Below are 17589 nucleotides of genomic sequence, written 5' to 3'. Positions count from 1 at the left end.
CATTTAGAATTCTACAACTTCTCTCAAGTTTGGGGTAAAATAATTGGAAATTTTCTATTTCTCTTCTAGATTTCTGGATCCTAAGTTCTGAATCTTGGTCTTCAGGAATCCTCACACATTAGCAGTTTTTATAGACAGATATTCTAGTCAGAAGGGCTTAGTTGATCAGGGTTTATCCCATTATCAGTGTTTCTAGTGTAATATCTCTCTAAGGCTCTTCAGGAATCTCTCCTGGAGACCCCTACCATCGAAGATCCCTAGACTTCCTCGGATTTGAGTTGAAGTAGTGATGCTATACTATAATTTATAACTGTACTTGTAAAAAGTACAAGGATTGAGGAAAGACATGTAAGGAATGATAGGGAATATGGGATAAAAGAGATAAGAGTTTGCGAATTATATCTTTAAAGATGCTTTGTTAAGGCTTGACGCCTATACCTCAGTGGCTAGGGCACCAACCACATACACTGGGGCAGGTGGGTTCGAACCCAGCCCAGGCTTGCCAAACAATAATAACAACTACAACAACAAAATAGCTGGGCATTGTGGTGGGTGCCTGTAGTCCCAGCTACTTGGAAGGCTGAGGCAAGAGAATTGCTTAAGTCCAAGAGGTTGAGGTTGCTGTGAGCTTTGACACCATGAGACTCTACTGAGGGTGACATAGTGAGACTTTCTCAAAAAAAAAAAAAAGATGCTTTGTTAAATAAACTGTATCATGTAAATCCATTAGAGAATTATTTGCAGTTTTTTTTTTTTGAGACAGAGTCTCTCTTTCTTGCCCTCTATAGAGTGCTGTGGTGTCACAGCTCACAGCAACTTCCAGCTCTTGGGCTTAGGCGATTCTCTTGCCTCAGCTTTCCAAGTAGCTGGGACTACAGTCAACACCACAGCACCTGGCTATTTTTTTTTTTTGAAGATATTTACTTAACTTTTATTATAGTACATTGTTATAATTCTGCTATTTGATGGCTATTTTTTTGTTGCAGTTTGGCTGGATCCGGGTTTGAACCCGCCACCCTTGGTAAATGGGGCTGGCACCCTACCCACTGAGCCACAGGTGCTGCCCAAATTATTTGCAGTGTTAGACCGATTGAAAAATACTCTGTACTTACCAGAAAATGAAACCAAAACTTAAAGCTTAATGTGTTAATGACATAAACACAAGGAATGTTTTATTTCATTATTAAAGCAAAATCAGAATGTCCAATATATACTTGTTTCCTTAAATTACATTATATATGTGAATTATTATTTATCAGGAAATTCACGTTTGTCAGCAGTTAGGGCTTTGGAGAAATCACTGATCAGAGGTGGTTGTAAAAGCAGTTTTAAAAATCCAAGGAGCAAAAATCCGTGCTCTTTTGAAAAGATGTTAGTGTCATTAGCTAGCTCTTTTCTGACTTTTCAAACATCTGTAGCTTTTTCTGCTCTTTGTAACATGAAATTCATGAGATTTCCACAACAAAAAGTGGCTTCCAACGGTTCTTTTCATCTTTTGTTCAGATTTGCACCATCTCTGTCAGGTGGATTAGATGACAGTCAGATCACCGACTGTTTGACTGCTGGCTGACAGATGTCACCACCACCCTCCAGGTGACACGAAGAACCCCCATATTCTCAAAAAGAGAACATGTTGTTCCGTTTTAATAGTGGGGTCATTAGGAAAGAAGGCATTTCTAAAACAAATTTTTTTTTATTAAATCATAGCTGTGTACATTAGTGCAGTCATGGGGTACAGTGTGCTGGTTCTATATACAATCTGAAATATTTTCATCATCTAAAACAAATTTTAAAATGGTTCCTTAGTCAGGGCCTTTCTGATATTTACCTTCTCACATAAAGCATCTTCTATTGAATCTCATATATAAACCTTTCTACTGTGGACAGCTCTGGCTATTTAAAAGTGCTTAGGTTGAGCTAAAACATGCTTTTTTCAACTCCTCTTTACTGGTCTGAATTTTACCCTTAAACTTTCAAATATTTGAAGTTAATGAGCACCTTCTCCATAAGCATTCTCATCTCAGTAGCAACTATAAACATTTCACGTGTTTGTGATCAAAACACAAGGAATGGTGCCAGGAGCCAGGATCAGAATGATGAATGAATGAGTACATTTCAGTGGGCTTACAATCTAGTGCTGGAGCCCCCAGCTCATGAGATTTCACTCGCGTGTGGTAAGTGGTGTGGCTGAGGCAGGGACAGAACTCTACTGGAGTATAAACAGGACTTCACACAGCTAGGGTAGCTAAGTTGGGACCTGGAGGACAAGTAGGTGACAGCCACACCAGGTAGAGCCAATCCAGATGGAAAACACAGAGAGGCCCAGAGTGATGGAAGGACATAATGGTCCGTTCCAAGAATTGTGTTATATTTTACAAAGCCTGGATCATGGATTTTTTTTTTTTTTGACTATAGATTTTGAAAGAAGGAATGGAGATAGACATGATACTGAAACCACATCATAAGAATATAAGATATGCAATATCAGTCATTAGACTCTGTCGTAGTATTGTGGAGAAGGCTTTAAAGAGTTTGTCAGGAAAAGATGCAATATTTTAAAATTTATATTTTAGGATGATTAATTTGGCTGCTCCTGCAATAAAGAATGATGTAGGGTGAAGAGAGATCAACTAGAGACTGTGGTCTGCCTGGGAGAAAGTGTTGGACTGAAGTAAATCAGGAATACCTCATCTCCGGGCTTGGGACTAAGGGTTTATGTGGTACCATTCACTGACCATGGAGCAGATTGGTGGAGTGCAGGGAAGTGGTAAGAAAGCAGCTTCACCTTTGGGAATATGGAGTTTGAGCTGTTAGTAGGACTTTCAGAAGGTAGATATGGGCCGTCAGGACCAGGAGATCTGGACTGATGATGCAGGTCTACCTGAAGACATGTGAGTGGATGGAAAAGAAGAAGGTCCAGAGGGCTGAGGATTAGTCACTGAAGAGCACCAAGTTGTTTTGGAAAGGCAGGGGTAAAGGGGAACCTGGGAGAAGATAAGTAATAGCCAGAGAGAAAAGAGAAAGCCTGGAGTATGTAATGTCCTGGAATCCCAGCGGTTGAAAAGAGAGGAATTCTTAACAGTGTCGTATGGTACAGAGAGGACAAGGTAAGTGAGGACAGCTGTTGTCAAGTTAAGCTACAGGAGGTGACTATCTCCTGGTTGTCCTCCTCCAATACTGCCTGTTCCTCAGGGAACAAACGGTACCCCAAACCTAATACAATCCAGATGTTGATCTTTCTGGAGTCCATTATTATTATTGTTATTATTTTGTGATCTGAGTGTCAAACCTCTAATAATATCCCTCAAAATCTCATTATCCATTCTAAGTAATCCCATTTCAGTTGTTATCCATAGTATACTTGGTATACTTGTAATTAACTAAAGCTATTGGATTTTGTAAATGTGAAACTGTCAAAATAGATGTGTGTATATTAGACTTACCAGTAAACAATAGACTTTTAAAATCTAAGGGTAGAGCTTTATTCTAGTTCATTATGTTAGTTTCAGGACACTTCTACATATATTCATCTTTGAATGGCCAGCTGTTGTCTCATTTATAATGAAATTAATAAGCATAGTTATGCATTCAACAAAAAGTCTATTTAAGAGATTTAAAAGACATCCCTAAGTGCCTTGGAACAGATGAATAAGCATTAGTATATTTTATCATGACAGCATGCTTAACAAACACTCCTTAATGTGGCAATTATTGGGGAAACAATTCGTTAAATAAACTGTGAGGTGGAGAACGGTAGTGTCTAGGCAGATATATGACTTTCTAAATTTTCTAATTATTGGTTGGCATTAACAGGTTTGGCATGATTATCTGTGTGTCAACTTGTAGTGATGTTAGCTGTTCACAACTAACTAATCAACTTGGAAATAGGAAAACAGGCCTCTGAGAAATGAAGAAAATTTGTTACTTAGCTCACAGGTTACTCATTCAGGGGAGAAAAATCTAGCCACCATCATCACTCAGCTTGTGTCTTATACAAAAGTGTATTGACTGAGGAGTATATTTATATATTTTTTCTAGAGTTCTTAAACTCCATACTAGCTAAAAATGTTATAGTGGTTTAAGGCTTGAGTATGTTGGGGAATAAAAATATAGAAGAGTGTCAGATTATGTTTCTTCTTGTGCTTAATTTAGGAGATGGAGAAAAATGGGCTGTATGTTTTAAAAACATTTGCATTATGGTATCAAAATGTAAATAGTTCTAAGATTAATAGATATACTAAAAGCCTTTAGGACATTTGCGAATTGGTGATTCGGTTTAAAATTAGTTTGTAAGGACAACCCCCAAGACCTCTTCCTAAAAAACCTTTCCCTCCAGAGTAATGCTTTCTCTTCAAGGGCCTTTTCTTCCCGGCAGCCTGCTCCTCTCCTCAGTTAACCTCTCCCACTGAGTTTGCTCTGGACACTTTCTGTCACCTCTTGAGTCTTAGCTTTGATGTAAAACAACTTTGTGAACATTTGGTTTTTGAGACTTTGAGACCGAAGGCACTATTAACGTGCCAGTAAAAAAAAAAAAAAAGAATACTGGACATAAGACTGGCTCTGATCCTTATTGAATATCAATGCTGTTTTGTGAACAGCCGTGCTGGTTTTTGAAAATAGCAAGCTAAAACGTTTCAACTTGTTTCTGTGTCTAGTTTCTGATGGCCAACCAGGAAAGAGTGAAAAATGGGGAGATGTTTTATCAATCCCAGGGCAAATATAACCCTGAGCTGCATGCATTTTTAATTATATAGTTTTTTAAATATTGAATAAACTTGATTTGAAGTTAAAGTTGTAGCTTCTTCGAAAACTTTTTAATAATTTCCCTTATACTTGATAGATCCAGTTTGTCAAATTGCTGTTGTAGTAAGTGAATCTTCACAGTTGATTAGATTATTTAGATATCTAGATAGATTATATTTAGATATTTTTTTAAATATCTAAAATAGCAAAGACCATATTTCTTTACAAATGAATTAAATTAGAAGAGAACAAAGTAAAAATAAAGATTGATTTTGAGTTGAAATGATTATAAGATTGAAGTATAATCTTGGGGATATATTCCTGAGTCTTGGGGAACCTAAGATATCTTCCTGTCCAGGGAATTCAGATATGGAAAATTGAAAGAGGAAGGTGGGGATGGCTCTTTTTTGATCCTTGATGGGCAAACTAAATGATTTGTCTCATGTGCCATTTTCCATCTCCGCTTTCTTTCTATCTGTGAGTCGTGCTGGGGTCTTCTCTGGGAGATCATAGCATCAGGAAGCCACTGACAAGGTCCCATTGATGTTTATAATCTATATATTTGCCCCACCCCCCCCAGATATTTGTAATGTTGTGAAGGAAGGAAAATCCTAAAAGGAGATGGTAATACTGTGATAAACCTTACAAATGACTTAGAATACAGAAGGTACCCCCTAAAATGTATGCACATTTTAAGAGATGTAATCTATGAGGTTGGACAGTTATGCTTGCAAACTTACTCGAGCAAAAGGGCTACATACGTCATTGCTGAATATCACTGTGGCCACCTTCGAAGTCCTCCCCTGGGGAAGCCATGCACTGATGCTAGTGCCTAGTCCACCCATCGAAGCAATTTTGGAACTCTTTTTCTGGAATGCTCATTAGAGCTGTTGTCATATGAAGTCTGACAATTTAGTTTTGTGAACTCATCCTAGAAAAAGTACTTTGAAAGGTGGACTAGGCACTGGTATTGGTGCATAGCTCCTGAAGGGGAGTACTTTGAAGATGACCAAAGCAACATTTAGCAGTGAGGTATTGTAGCACTTTTCTATGATGAGTTCATGACCTTAATTGTATGATCTTGTATGTATTACTTTTCAAAGTTGACTTAGAGGTTACTGGTCAAGTGTACTGAGACACGCTGCACATATCCATTTTACCAGCAATTCATTTCTTTTGGGGGGGGGATAACTGATTTTATTTCCAACAAGATTGCTTGAAATTTGTATACATTTTTTTTGCACTCATGGTACATGCATATACAATATGCGATAATTGATGTTTTTACTTTGTTGCTTTTTAAATTTATTTGACTGCACATACAAGTACTCATACAGGTTTTTTTGTGGTCATGCATCACTTCTGTTTGCCCCAGTTTTTTTTTTTTTTCCTGCCAAGTTCTTTAACTGTAACTTTTTCTGCTAAGACTATTTTCAGAGCCTAGACTACCAGGGTTGGAGAAGGACTCATTGTGCCCTTGGGAATGGCATTCACACTAGCCAATCAGAGAAAGAGGGGCAATAAAAATGGTATATAGGACAAGCTGCCTCTTCAGGGGTGATGCCTGGCACTTGGCAAAGCAGTCCTGAGTAGTCTCAGGGTCTAGCACCTTGCTACTCTCACCTTCCAGTCAGTGAATAGAAGTTAAATTAATTTAAATAGCAAATCTGCATTTTAACCTTGAACTTCTCCCATATTCTTTCTGTAACGTGTCATTACTGCAGTCCTCGTATATTTGGCTGTGTGACCCTCCCAGACTTCTCATCTGAGCACACAGACTTCTCAGCCTAAGAGACTTCTCAGCCTGAAGGGGTGGGAGCTTTCTCATTATGGAATTTTTATTGCTTACCAAACACAGATTTCCCAAAGATTATCCTCATGTTATCTTTACAAGTGACTATACTTAACCTTTTTTGTCAGTTTCTTGTTCATCTTTGAGAATGTTTTCAAGGAAAGATTTAAGTCTTCAAAGTGGGAAGGGCAAGAGGATGCGCAAGCCCCAAAAATTTTGGACAAATAAGGGCGATTTAAGACATTTAGGGTTTTAAAGTTCATCTAGTCTATACCCATTTCACCTGCCCTGTGTGTTGATGACGCTTGCTTTTCTGTGGCATCTTATCCAAGATGGGTGCTGTACACCTGTCAGGCCCACAGTGGACATTCATTGTCTTTGAGCAAAGACAGGATCACTTATCTCAACTTTTCTAGAATTTCTATATAAACTGCATCTTTAAGATATAAAGAATATTTAATATTTAGGCTATAGTATCACATATACATACTTTAGTTCCTATTTGCATTATATTGGAATTTTATATAGTTATGTTTTAGAGGTACTTTTCATCATCATGGCATGTATACTAATACATTTTGGTAACTGTGTAACATTTTTTTTAAACTGTAACTTTAAGAAATGATATAGTTCTAGATTTTTGGCCTAAAATTCTTATGCTGAGGTTCTTTTTCCCGTACCAAGCAAAAACAAAAAAAGTGAAAGCAGCAAACCTTTATTTTATAGCAACAGGTCTTAATTTGGATTGTATAAAAACAAAGCACTGCTTTTGAGAGTCACTTCTTTCTTCTTCTAATTTGATTTTTTCCCCTAATATTTTACTAGGTGCAGAGAGAGCTCGCAGCTGTCATTGCTTTGAAAGCAAGGAAGTCTGGTGAGTAGTCTTTTATGGAGCAAAAGGAAGATTTTAATTCTTTGGAGATACTTCTTTCTTTCTTTCTTTCTTTTCTTTTTTTTTTTTTTTTGTAGTTTTTGGCCGGGGCTGGGTTTGAACCCTCCACCTCCAGCATATGGGGCCAGTGCCCTATTCCTCTGAGCCACAGGCGCTGCCCAAGATATTTCTTATGTCATCTGGTAATGTGCAGTTGAGTGTATATCAGGAAGCTTTCGTGTAGAATGCAAAGAAGTATCCACCATTTGTTGTCAAGATCATTTATTCTACCATTGAAATAGCACAGGATTTTATAGTCCTGTAAAGTACAATTTTACCGCTTTGTTCTAATCTATTTCAGATTTCAAGAAAAAATGAAATTTAATATTAAAAATATGTAGTCTATGACAACCATGAAAAGGATCTAAGTGTGGGATAAAAACAAGCAATCCACCTTGTAGGATGTATCTTAAGGACAGAAGGCAGTGAACACTATAGAGGTCTTTTTTTTAAAGATTTTTAAAAACTCTCCAATTTGTTTCTTCTAAAATTTCTTTAATGGCATTTCAGAGAATGCTGTTCATAGGACTAATTTATGGATCTGAATCTTCACTCCTATATGATCTGTGGAATATGTAGAAAGAGAATTAATTGAGCCCAAGAATTTGAAGTTGCTGTGAGCTATGATGCCATAGCACTCTACCGAGGGCAACAAAGTGAGACTCTTGTCTCAAAAAAAGAAAAATCCTCAATGAGATAGCAGGTCACCTCAGTTAAAATGGCTATTATGAAAAAGGCAAGACGTTACAGATGCTGGTATGTGTCATTGGATGTGCAGAAATGGGGATTGTCCTATACACTGTTGGTAGGAACATATATTAGCATTGCCCTTATAGGAAACAGTATGGAGATTTCTCAAAAAACTGTGATCCGGCAGCCTCACTCACTGCTGGGAATATATCAAAACAAAAGTAAAAAGATCAGTATATCAAAGAGATATCTGCAATCTCATCTTTATTGTAACTGTTTTCACAATAGGTAAGATATTTCAACCTAAGTGTCCATCAAAAGATTAATGGGTAAAAAAAAAAGTGGTATGTATACACAATAGAATATGATTCAGCTGTACAAAAGCATGAAATTCTGTCATTTGCAACAACGTGGATGAACCTGGAGGAAATGTTTAGTGAAATAAGCCAAGCACAGAAAGAAACGTGTCACATTTTCTCACTCATATGTAGGTGCTAAAAAAATTGATCTCATAGAGGTAGAGAGTAGAATACTGGTTACCAGAGGCTGGCAGGGGTGGAGGGATAAAGAGAGGTTAGTTAATGGGTACAAAATTACAATTAGACAAAAGGAATAGTGCTCTAAATTGCAATTAGACAAAAGTTCCCATGCTCAATAGTGTAGTAGGGTGACTAATATCAATAAATTATTGTTTATCTCAAAATAGCTAGAAGATTTGAAATGCTCTTAACACAAAGGAATGATAAATGTTTGAGGATGGATACTCTAATCACCCTGATTTGATCATTATACATTATTTGCATGTCTTAAAATATCACACATACTCCATAAATATGTAGTTATTATTGATCCATACAAAGCAGCTCTTAAAAAAAAGATTATAGGATGGAGAGGCGAGAAATAAATTGTTTTGGAGCTGATCTTTTTTTTTTTTTTTTTTGAGACAGAGTCTTGCTATGTCATCCTGGGTGGAGTGACGTGGCATGACAGCTCACAGCAACCTCAAACTCTTGGGCTCAAGCGATTCTTTTGCCTCAGCCTCCCAAGTAGCTGGGACTACAGGCACCCACCACAATGCTGGCTGTTTTTGTTGTTGTGGTGGTTTGTTTGTTTGTTTGTTTAGCAGGCTTGGGCTAGACCCACCATGTGGCCGGCGCCCTAACAGCTGAGCTACAGGGACTGAGCCTGGAGCCAATCTTGGTTCTTGGCATGCTAATGAGAGAAAATGTGTAGAAGTTGGGGTGGCAAGTGCCTTGGAGGGTAGAATATAACTTTTTTCAAGTTTCAGAAGAAAGTAGGGAAATAATCAAAGACTTACAGTGTGTCACTACTGGAAAAAGACAGAACACATCAATACAAATAGTCAAGCTGGAGAAGGAGGTGGCTGATTTACACGGAGTGGGGTGGGAAGGCCTCTGGCAGGGACATTTGAGTCAAGACCTAAAGTCAGTGAGGGAGTGAGCCCTGTGGATGTGTTCAAGAGCTTTTAGGCAGAAGCATTGGGGCAGATAGGTCTCAGAAGCAGCAAGGTGGCAAGCATGGCTGGAGGCAGATGAGGCAGAGAGAGATAGGTTTTGATCTCAGACTAAGAAGTTTGAACATTCTGGTGGTGAAGAGAAAGGAAGGTGATCAAATAAGATCAATATGTGTTAGATTGTGCAATGTAAAAGGTGAGTGTGAAGTCAGTATTTTTCTGCCTGATGTCACCATTTGAGATTAGCATGTCTGTTTTTCTTATTTATTTGCTCTATGGAGCTTGGAATGTGAAGATAATTTTGGCAGCTTCTCAGAGAGTGAAGTGATCTCACACACATATACTAATGATAAGTCATAAATTCATAGTTTTTCAGAAAAGCAATTGTTTGGCATATTCAAATGTCCTTAATTCTATGACCCAATAACGCTATGGCTGGAGGTCTACTGGAAGGACATAATCAGAGATGCATGTGGTGACTGAGGTAGAAGACTATTTCATTGTTCTTTTAAATAAGAAAGTAAAAACAATCCTTAAGTCCCCATCCGCGAATGGTAAGATTGGTAGATTGATGTGATAGAATATTAAACAGCTTTTAAAATGATGTTTTGAAAAACTAATATAATAAAATGTTCAGTGAAAAAAATAACATACAGTAGCATGTATTCTCTTTTTTGTGATGAAAATAGCTTCATTTATTTTTGTTACAGGGGAGCATGCTCGTGGAAAAACTTGTAATGCATGAATGTATAGAGAAGAAATGGAAAAGTCGCATATCACCTTACCAACATAGATAACCACAATTACTCTTTTGTTGTTATAGTTTCAAGTGTTTTACTATTATGCAGGTATTAGATATCGTTTGTTCATATGCATATTTTACAAAAGGGGAATTATCTCGTATATGCTCTTTTATTTTGAGATGATTATAATTCACTGTAATAAATAAGGCACACAGATCCAGAGTGCCTTTGACCCAAGTTTCCCCAATGGTGACATTTTGCAGAACTATAGTACAGCATCACAGGCAGGATGGTAACCCACCCATCACCGCAAGGATCCCTCGTGCTGCTGCTTTATAGCTACCCAGCCTTTCTGCCTACCTCTACCCCTTCCTTAAACCCTGGCAACCACTGCTCTGTCTTTTAATTCTATTATTTCTAGTATATTATACAAATAGAGTCAAATAGTACGTAACCTTTTGGAATTGGCTTTTTTTTTTTTAACTTGGCATGATTTTCTGAAGATTCATTCATGTTGTTTTGTATATCAAAGTGTTCCATGTTATGGAGGTGCCATTGAACTTATAACTGTTCATCCACTGAAGGGCTCTGGGTTTTTCCCAGTTTGTAGCTCTTACAAAAGAAGCTGCTACAGATATTCACATGCAGGGGGTTGTGCGTGTGTGCACGCAGCTATGTCTTCGTTTCCCTGGAATAAATATCCAGGACTGTAATTGTAGGGTTGCATAGTAGTTGCATGTTTAGTTTTTTGAGAAACAGCCAAACTGTTTTCCAGAGTAGCTAGGCTGTTTTCCATCCTCTCTAGCAATCTATAAATGATGCAGGCTCTCTGCATCTGTGCCAGCATCTGACATCATACTATTTTTTCTATTTTAGCCACTCTGATAAGTGTGTGGTGATACCTCATTGCAATTTTAGTTTGCATTTCCCTGATGGCTAATGATGTTGAACACATTTTCATGTGCTTATTTGCCATCCAGATGTTGACTTTGGGAAAATGATTGTTCATGTCTCCTGCCCATTTTTTTTTTTTTTTTTTTTTTGCAGTTTTTGGCCGGGGCTGGGTTTGAACCCGCCACCTCCAGCACATGGGGCCGGTGCCCCACTCCTTTGAGCCACAGGCACCACCCTCTCTTGTCCATTTTTTTTTAATTGGATTGTTTGGGGTTTTTTTCTTTTTACTATTGAGTTTCGAGAGTTCTTATATATTCTAGGTGCTTGTTCTTTGTCAATACGTGGTTGGCAAATATTTTCTCCCTGTCTATAGCTTGTCTTTTTTAATCCTATCAGCAGTCTTTGACAGAGCAAAAGTTTTTAATTTTGATGAAGTCCAATTTACTGATTTTTAATGGAATTTTATTTATCTGTGTATTAAAAAGTTTTTGCCTAGCCCTAAGGCCTAAAGATTTTTTCTCATGTCTTTTTTCCCCTAAAAGTTTTATAGTTTTATGTTTTATATTTAAGTTCATGACCCATTTTGAGTCAGTTTTGATACACGGTGTGAAATATAAGTCAAGGTATTTTTGTTTGTTTGCCTATAAATGTCTCAATTGCTCCAGCACCATTTGTTACAAAGACCATTTTTCCTCCATTCAGTTGCATGTATACTTTTGTTCAAAAATCACTTGCACACCTTTGTGTGGGTTTATCTCCTGTTCCACTGAACAGATTCTGTTGGTATTCACCAACTCCACAGTGTTGATTATCATAGCTATATATAAAATTCACTCTTTATAGGATTAATGTTTATGTCAATAATAAGTAATACCAGGAAGACCACATATATCTTTTGCTCTTTCCCTATTATTTCCTTAGAATAAATTATTAAAAGTAGAATAGCTATGTATGAACAGTGTTAGCGTTTCATTTTTCACATTTAGGACTTTAGGTCATCCAAAATGTATTTATATGGTGTGAGGTAGAGATCAAGTTTTATATTTTCCTCATGTTAAGCCAGTTAACCCAGCAACATCCTCTGGATTCTTTGCTCACTGATTTGTAATGCAAACTCCGTTGTGTATGAATTTTACATCAATGTATATGTTTCATTTGGATTTACTTCTGGTCTCTTTATCCCATTATCCTGTTTATCTATCCCTGTGCCTGCACTATCCTGTTTTAATCACCAAAGCTTTAGATGAAGACTTTTGGGGGGAGTTGGGGTAGATGGGAAAGGCAAGTCTCTTCTTAACCATTCTTGTCCTCTCTGTAGTTTTAATTTGTCACATTCAATGAATACTCTTATAGGGATTTTTTTTTTACAACACATATTCAGTTTATAGCTCATTACATAAATCTGACACTTTTGAGATATTGTGTTTCCTTCCATCCACACACCTAGGCTACCTTTCCCTATAAATCTCTTGCGTATTTTTTATTTGATCTGTTTTTAGGTACCTTGTAGTTTTGGTTACTATCATAAATGAACTATTTTACTATTATCTTTCTTTGTTTGGTTCTCATCTCAGTCTTGGTCATTCATGAAACATTTTTTTTTTTTTTTTGGAAGAGACAATATTTTTTAGAATAGTCTAAAAAATAGGTATATAGCAAAATTGATCATACAGAGAGTTCCTCTCTTCCCCCTGCCCTAAATATGCACAGTCTCCCCTCTATCAATATCCCAAGTCAGAGTGGTACGTCTGTGACAGTTGATGAATCTACATTGACACGTTGTCACCCACTGCCCTCTTGGTATTTATTGTACATTCTGTGGGCTAGACAAATGGGTAATGACATGTAGCCATCATTATCATAGGGGTACAGCACCCCACACTCAGACGTGGCAGTTTAGCTTCATGTGCTCCCCACGGAAAATGGCTCTGAGTTCCTGCCTGCAGCCTGCAGAAATGCAGAGGTGCTCTCACAAAAGAAAACCGGAGGGCCAGACCTGGGTTGCAGCTGGAAGCTTGAGGCATTCGGCTGCTGTTCTCTGCTTCTCTCCCATCATTAACATTATAATCACTGGTTTCCTTTTAGAGAGAATTAGGCAAGCAAGAGCAGACTACCTGGCTCCCTTATGTTTTAACCCCAAACAGAATCAATTATATATGTGTTCAACAGTGATTGTATTGAATTGAGATCTTTTTTTTTTTTTTTGAGACGGAGCCTCAAGCTGTCCCCCTGGGTAGAGTGCCATGGCATCACGCTCACAGCAACCTCCAACTCCTGGGCTCAAGCGAGTCTCCTGCCTCAGCCTCCCAAGTAGCTGGGACTACAGGCGCCCGCCACAACGCCTGGCCATTTTTTTTTTTTGGTTGCAGCCATTATTGTTGTTTGGCGGGCCTGGGCTGGGGATTCGAACCCGCCACCTTAGGCGTATGTGGCTGGCGCCTTAGCCGCTTGAGCCACAGGCGCCGAGCCACTGAATTGAGATCTTAATGGTAGTTTCCTGATCTTACTTCACTTCTTTTTTACCTGTATTGAATTCTTTCTGAATGTTTGAGAGTATATAAGATAATCAGTAAAGTTGGGCAGGGTGGTTGTGCTGGAGAGAGCCTCGACCTCCCTTTTGCCATTCATTCCATCTGTGGTTTCCTTTCCCTGCGTCACTCATCAGAGGTCTCTGGGGAACACTAACACATTATACATCATATAAGGTAGGCTCACTGCCGTAAATGTCCTCTGTGCGCTGCCTATTCATCTCTATCTTCTCCCAATCCATGACAACTGCTGATTTTTTTACTGTCTCCATAGGTTTGTCTTTTCCATAATGTCATATGTTGGAATAATACAGTATGTAGTCTTTTCCAACTGGCTTCTTTCACTCAGCAATATGCATTTAAGTTTCTTCCATGTCTTTTCATGGCGTGATAGCACGTTTAAGCGCTAAATAATATCTCATTCTCTGGGTATACTACAGTTTACCCATTTACCTACTGAAGGATATCTTGATTGTTCTCAAGTTTTAGCAACTATGAGTAAAGCTTCTGTGAACACCTAGATGCAGGCTTTTGTGAGGATGTTAGTTTTAAGTTCCTTTAGGTAAATAGCAAGGAGTTTGATTGCTAGATTGTGTGGCAGGAGTATGTTAATTCTTGTTAGAAATTGCCAAATTGTTTTCCAAAGCAACCATTTTGCATTCCTAGCAGCAATGAATGAGAGTTCCTGTTGCTCAACATTTTTACGAGCATGTAGTTTTGTCTTTATTCTGGATTTAGACCATACTAACAGGTGTGGTGCTGTCTCATAGTTTAAATTCACAATTCCCCAGTGTCATATGATGTTGAGCATCTTTTTTGTGCTTATCTGTGTATCTTCTTCAGTGAGGTGTCTGTTCAGGCCTTTTGCCAGTTTTTTAGTTTATTTTTTAATTGTTGAGTTTTAAAGAGTTCTTTGTATATTTTGGAAATGGCCCTTTATTAGATAAGTCTTTTGTAAATATTTTCTCTCTGTGGCTTGTTTTCTCATTCTCTTGGCAATGTCTTTGCGAAACAAGTTTTTTTATTTTAATGAAGTCTAACTTCTCTCATAGATCAGGCCTTCTAAAAGATCACTGCCAAACTCAAGGTCATCTACAGTTTTTCTTATGTTGTCATCTAGGTCTAGGAGTTTTATAATTTTGTGTTTTATATTTAGGTCTGTGGCCCATTTTGAATTCATTTTTGTGAAAGATATAAGGTCTGTGTTTGGATTTATTTTTTGCATGTATATGTCCAATTGCTTCAGTACCATTTGTTGAAAGATAATCTTTCTCCATTTTATTGCCTTTGTTCATATATCAACTGTCAAAGATCAGCTGGCTATATTTGTTTGAGTTTATTTCTGGGCTCTATATTCTTTTCCATTGATCTATTTCTCTATTCTTTCACCAATACTGAGTTCTGGCTTTAAAGTAAATGTCAAAATTGTCAATAGTCAATATTGTGTTGAGTATTTTGGGTTTTCTCCCTTTTCATATAAACCTCAGGATCAGCTTATCAATATCTACATCTATTATTTCTTTGAGTTAGCTTTCATTTCATTTTATTTGTTGTATAAGAAATGTTGATTTTGTGTCTTTTAAAGGCCTTGAACTCAAAAGGATTCCAATACCTTTTTAAAAATTTTTTATTAAATCATAAATTTGTATATTGATGCATCTATGGGGTTCAGGATACTGCTTAGATATACAATGTGAAATACTTACATTGAACTAAGTAACATATCCATCACAATTATACTCATTTCTTAATAGTTTTGAAATGTACCATTACATTATGCACATTAGGTGAGGTCCCCCAAATGCCCTCCCTCCTCTCATATCCCCCTCTTCCTTCCCCACTTTTTCCCCTTCCCTTCTACTTTCTGGACTATAGTTATGTTTTGCCATTCATATGAGTGTGTAGGTGATTATATATTGATTTCTTAGTAGTATTGAGTACATCAGATACTTTTTTCCCATTCTTGAGATACCTTACTAAGAAAAATATGTTCCAGCTCCATCCAGGTAAACATAAAAGATGTGAAGTCTCCATCTTTTTATGGTTACATAGTATTTCATATACCACAGTTTTTTAGTCCATTCATGGGTCGATGGGCACTTAGGCTGTTTCCATGTCTTGGCTATTATGAATTGGGCTGTAATAAACATTCTGGTGCAAAGGTCTTTGTTGTAAAATAATTTTTGATCATCCGGGCATATACCTAGTAGAGGAATTGCAGCATTGAATGGTAGGTCTACTTTTAGTTCCTTGAGTGTTCTCCAAACTTCTTTCTGAAAAGGTTGTATTAGCTTACATTTCCACCAACAGAATAGAAGCATTCTCTTTTCTCCACATCCATGCCAACATCTATAGTTTTGTGATTTTGTAATGTGGGCCAATCTTACTGGAGTTAGATGATATCTCAAAATGATTTTGATTTGCATTTCTTTGATGATTAAGGATGATGAGCATTTTTTCATGTGTTTGTAGGCCATGCACCTGTCTTCATCAGAGAAATTTCTGTTCAAGTCTCTTGCACACATAGAAATGAGTTAATTAATTTATTTTCATATTGATTTGTTTGAATTCTCTATAGATTCTAGTTATCAGACCTTTGTCAGAAACATAACCTGCAAAAATCTTCTCCCATTCTGAAGGTTGTCTGTTTGCTTTACTTACTGTGCTCTTGGCTGTGCAAAAGCTTTTTAGTTTGATCAGATCCCAGTAATGGATTTTTGGTGTTGCTTCAATTGCCTGGGGGGTCCCCAGGCCAATTTCTTCAAGTGTTTTCCCTGCATTCTCTTCTAGTATTTTTATAGTTTCATGTCTTAAGTTTATATATTTTATCCAATGAGAATCAATTTTTGTTAGTGGTGAAAGGTGTGGCTTCAGTTTCAGTCTTCTACAGGTCTCTAGCCAGTTCACCCAGCACCATTTGTTAAATAGGGAGTCTTTCCCTCATTGAATATTTTTGATAGGCTTGTTGAAGATCAAATGACCATAAGTAGCTGGGTTCATCTCTTGGGTCTCTATTCTGTTCCATAAATCTACCACTCTGTTTTTGTGCCAGTACCATGCTATTTTGATCACTATAGATTTATAGTATAGCCTGAAGTCTAGTAACATGGTAACTCCTGATTTGTTCTTATTTCTAAGTAATGTATTTGCTATTCAAGTTTTTTCTGATTCCATATAAAAAGAAGTACTATTTTTTAAAGTTCTTTAAAGTATGACAATGGTGCCTTAATAGGGATTGCATTAAATCTGTAGATCGCTTTGGGTAGTATGGACATTTTAACAGTGTTGATTCTTCCCAGCCATGAGCGTGGTGTGTTTTTCCATTTGTTAACATCATCAGCTATTTCTTTACTCAGAGGTTCAGAATTCTCTTTATAGAGATCTTTCACGTCCTTTGTTAGGAAAATTCCAAGATATTTCCTCTTCTTTGGCACTATTATAAAAGGAATAGGGTCCTTGACTATATTTTCAGCTTGACTATTGTTGGCATATATAAAAGCCACTGACTTGTAAGTATTGATTTTGTGTCCTGAAATGCTGCGATATTCCTTGATCACTTCTAAGAGCTTTGAAGTTGAGTCCGTGGAATTTTCCAGGTATAGGATCATATCATCAGCAAAGAGTGAGAGTTTGATCTCCTCTGACCCTATTTGTATACCCTTGATCACCTTCTCTTGTCTGATTGCGATGGCTGAGGCGTCCATTACTATGCTGAATAGCAGTGGAGACAGGGGGCATCCTTGCCTTGTTCCTGATCTGAGTGGAAATGTTTTCAATTTTACTCCATTCAATAT

The 17589-nt window shown here is 37.4% G+C and overlaps 1 protein-coding gene across 2 annotated transcripts in view; it reads left to right on the top strand.

Moving 5' to 3' along the window:
* RAPGEF5 (Rap guanine nucleotide exchange factor 5) overlaps nucleotides 1–17589 on the top strand; it is a 237168-nt gene that overhangs the window by 76129 nt on the left and 143450 nt on the right. For both annotated transcript variants that reach the window (XM_023512415.1, XM_023512414.1), the window contains exon 7: nucleotides 7361–7409. In XM_023512415.1, coding sequence (XP_023368183.1) covers nucleotides 7361–7409 — 49 coding nt within the window. The remainder of the gene's footprint in view (nucleotides 1–7360; nucleotides 7410–17589) is intronic.

Source organism: Otolemur garnettii, unplaced genomic scaffold, assembly GCF_000181295.1.
Source record: "Otolemur garnettii isolate 467f Iridium unplaced genomic scaffold, OtoGar3 scaffold00028, whole genome shotgun sequence".
In the NCBI taxonomy this organism is placed as follows: domain Eukaryota; kingdom Metazoa; phylum Chordata; class Mammalia; order Primates; family Galagidae; genus Otolemur; species Otolemur garnettii.
Note: the sequence above shows the minus strand (reverse complement) of the source record. Positions and strands in the feature narration are given on the sequence as shown.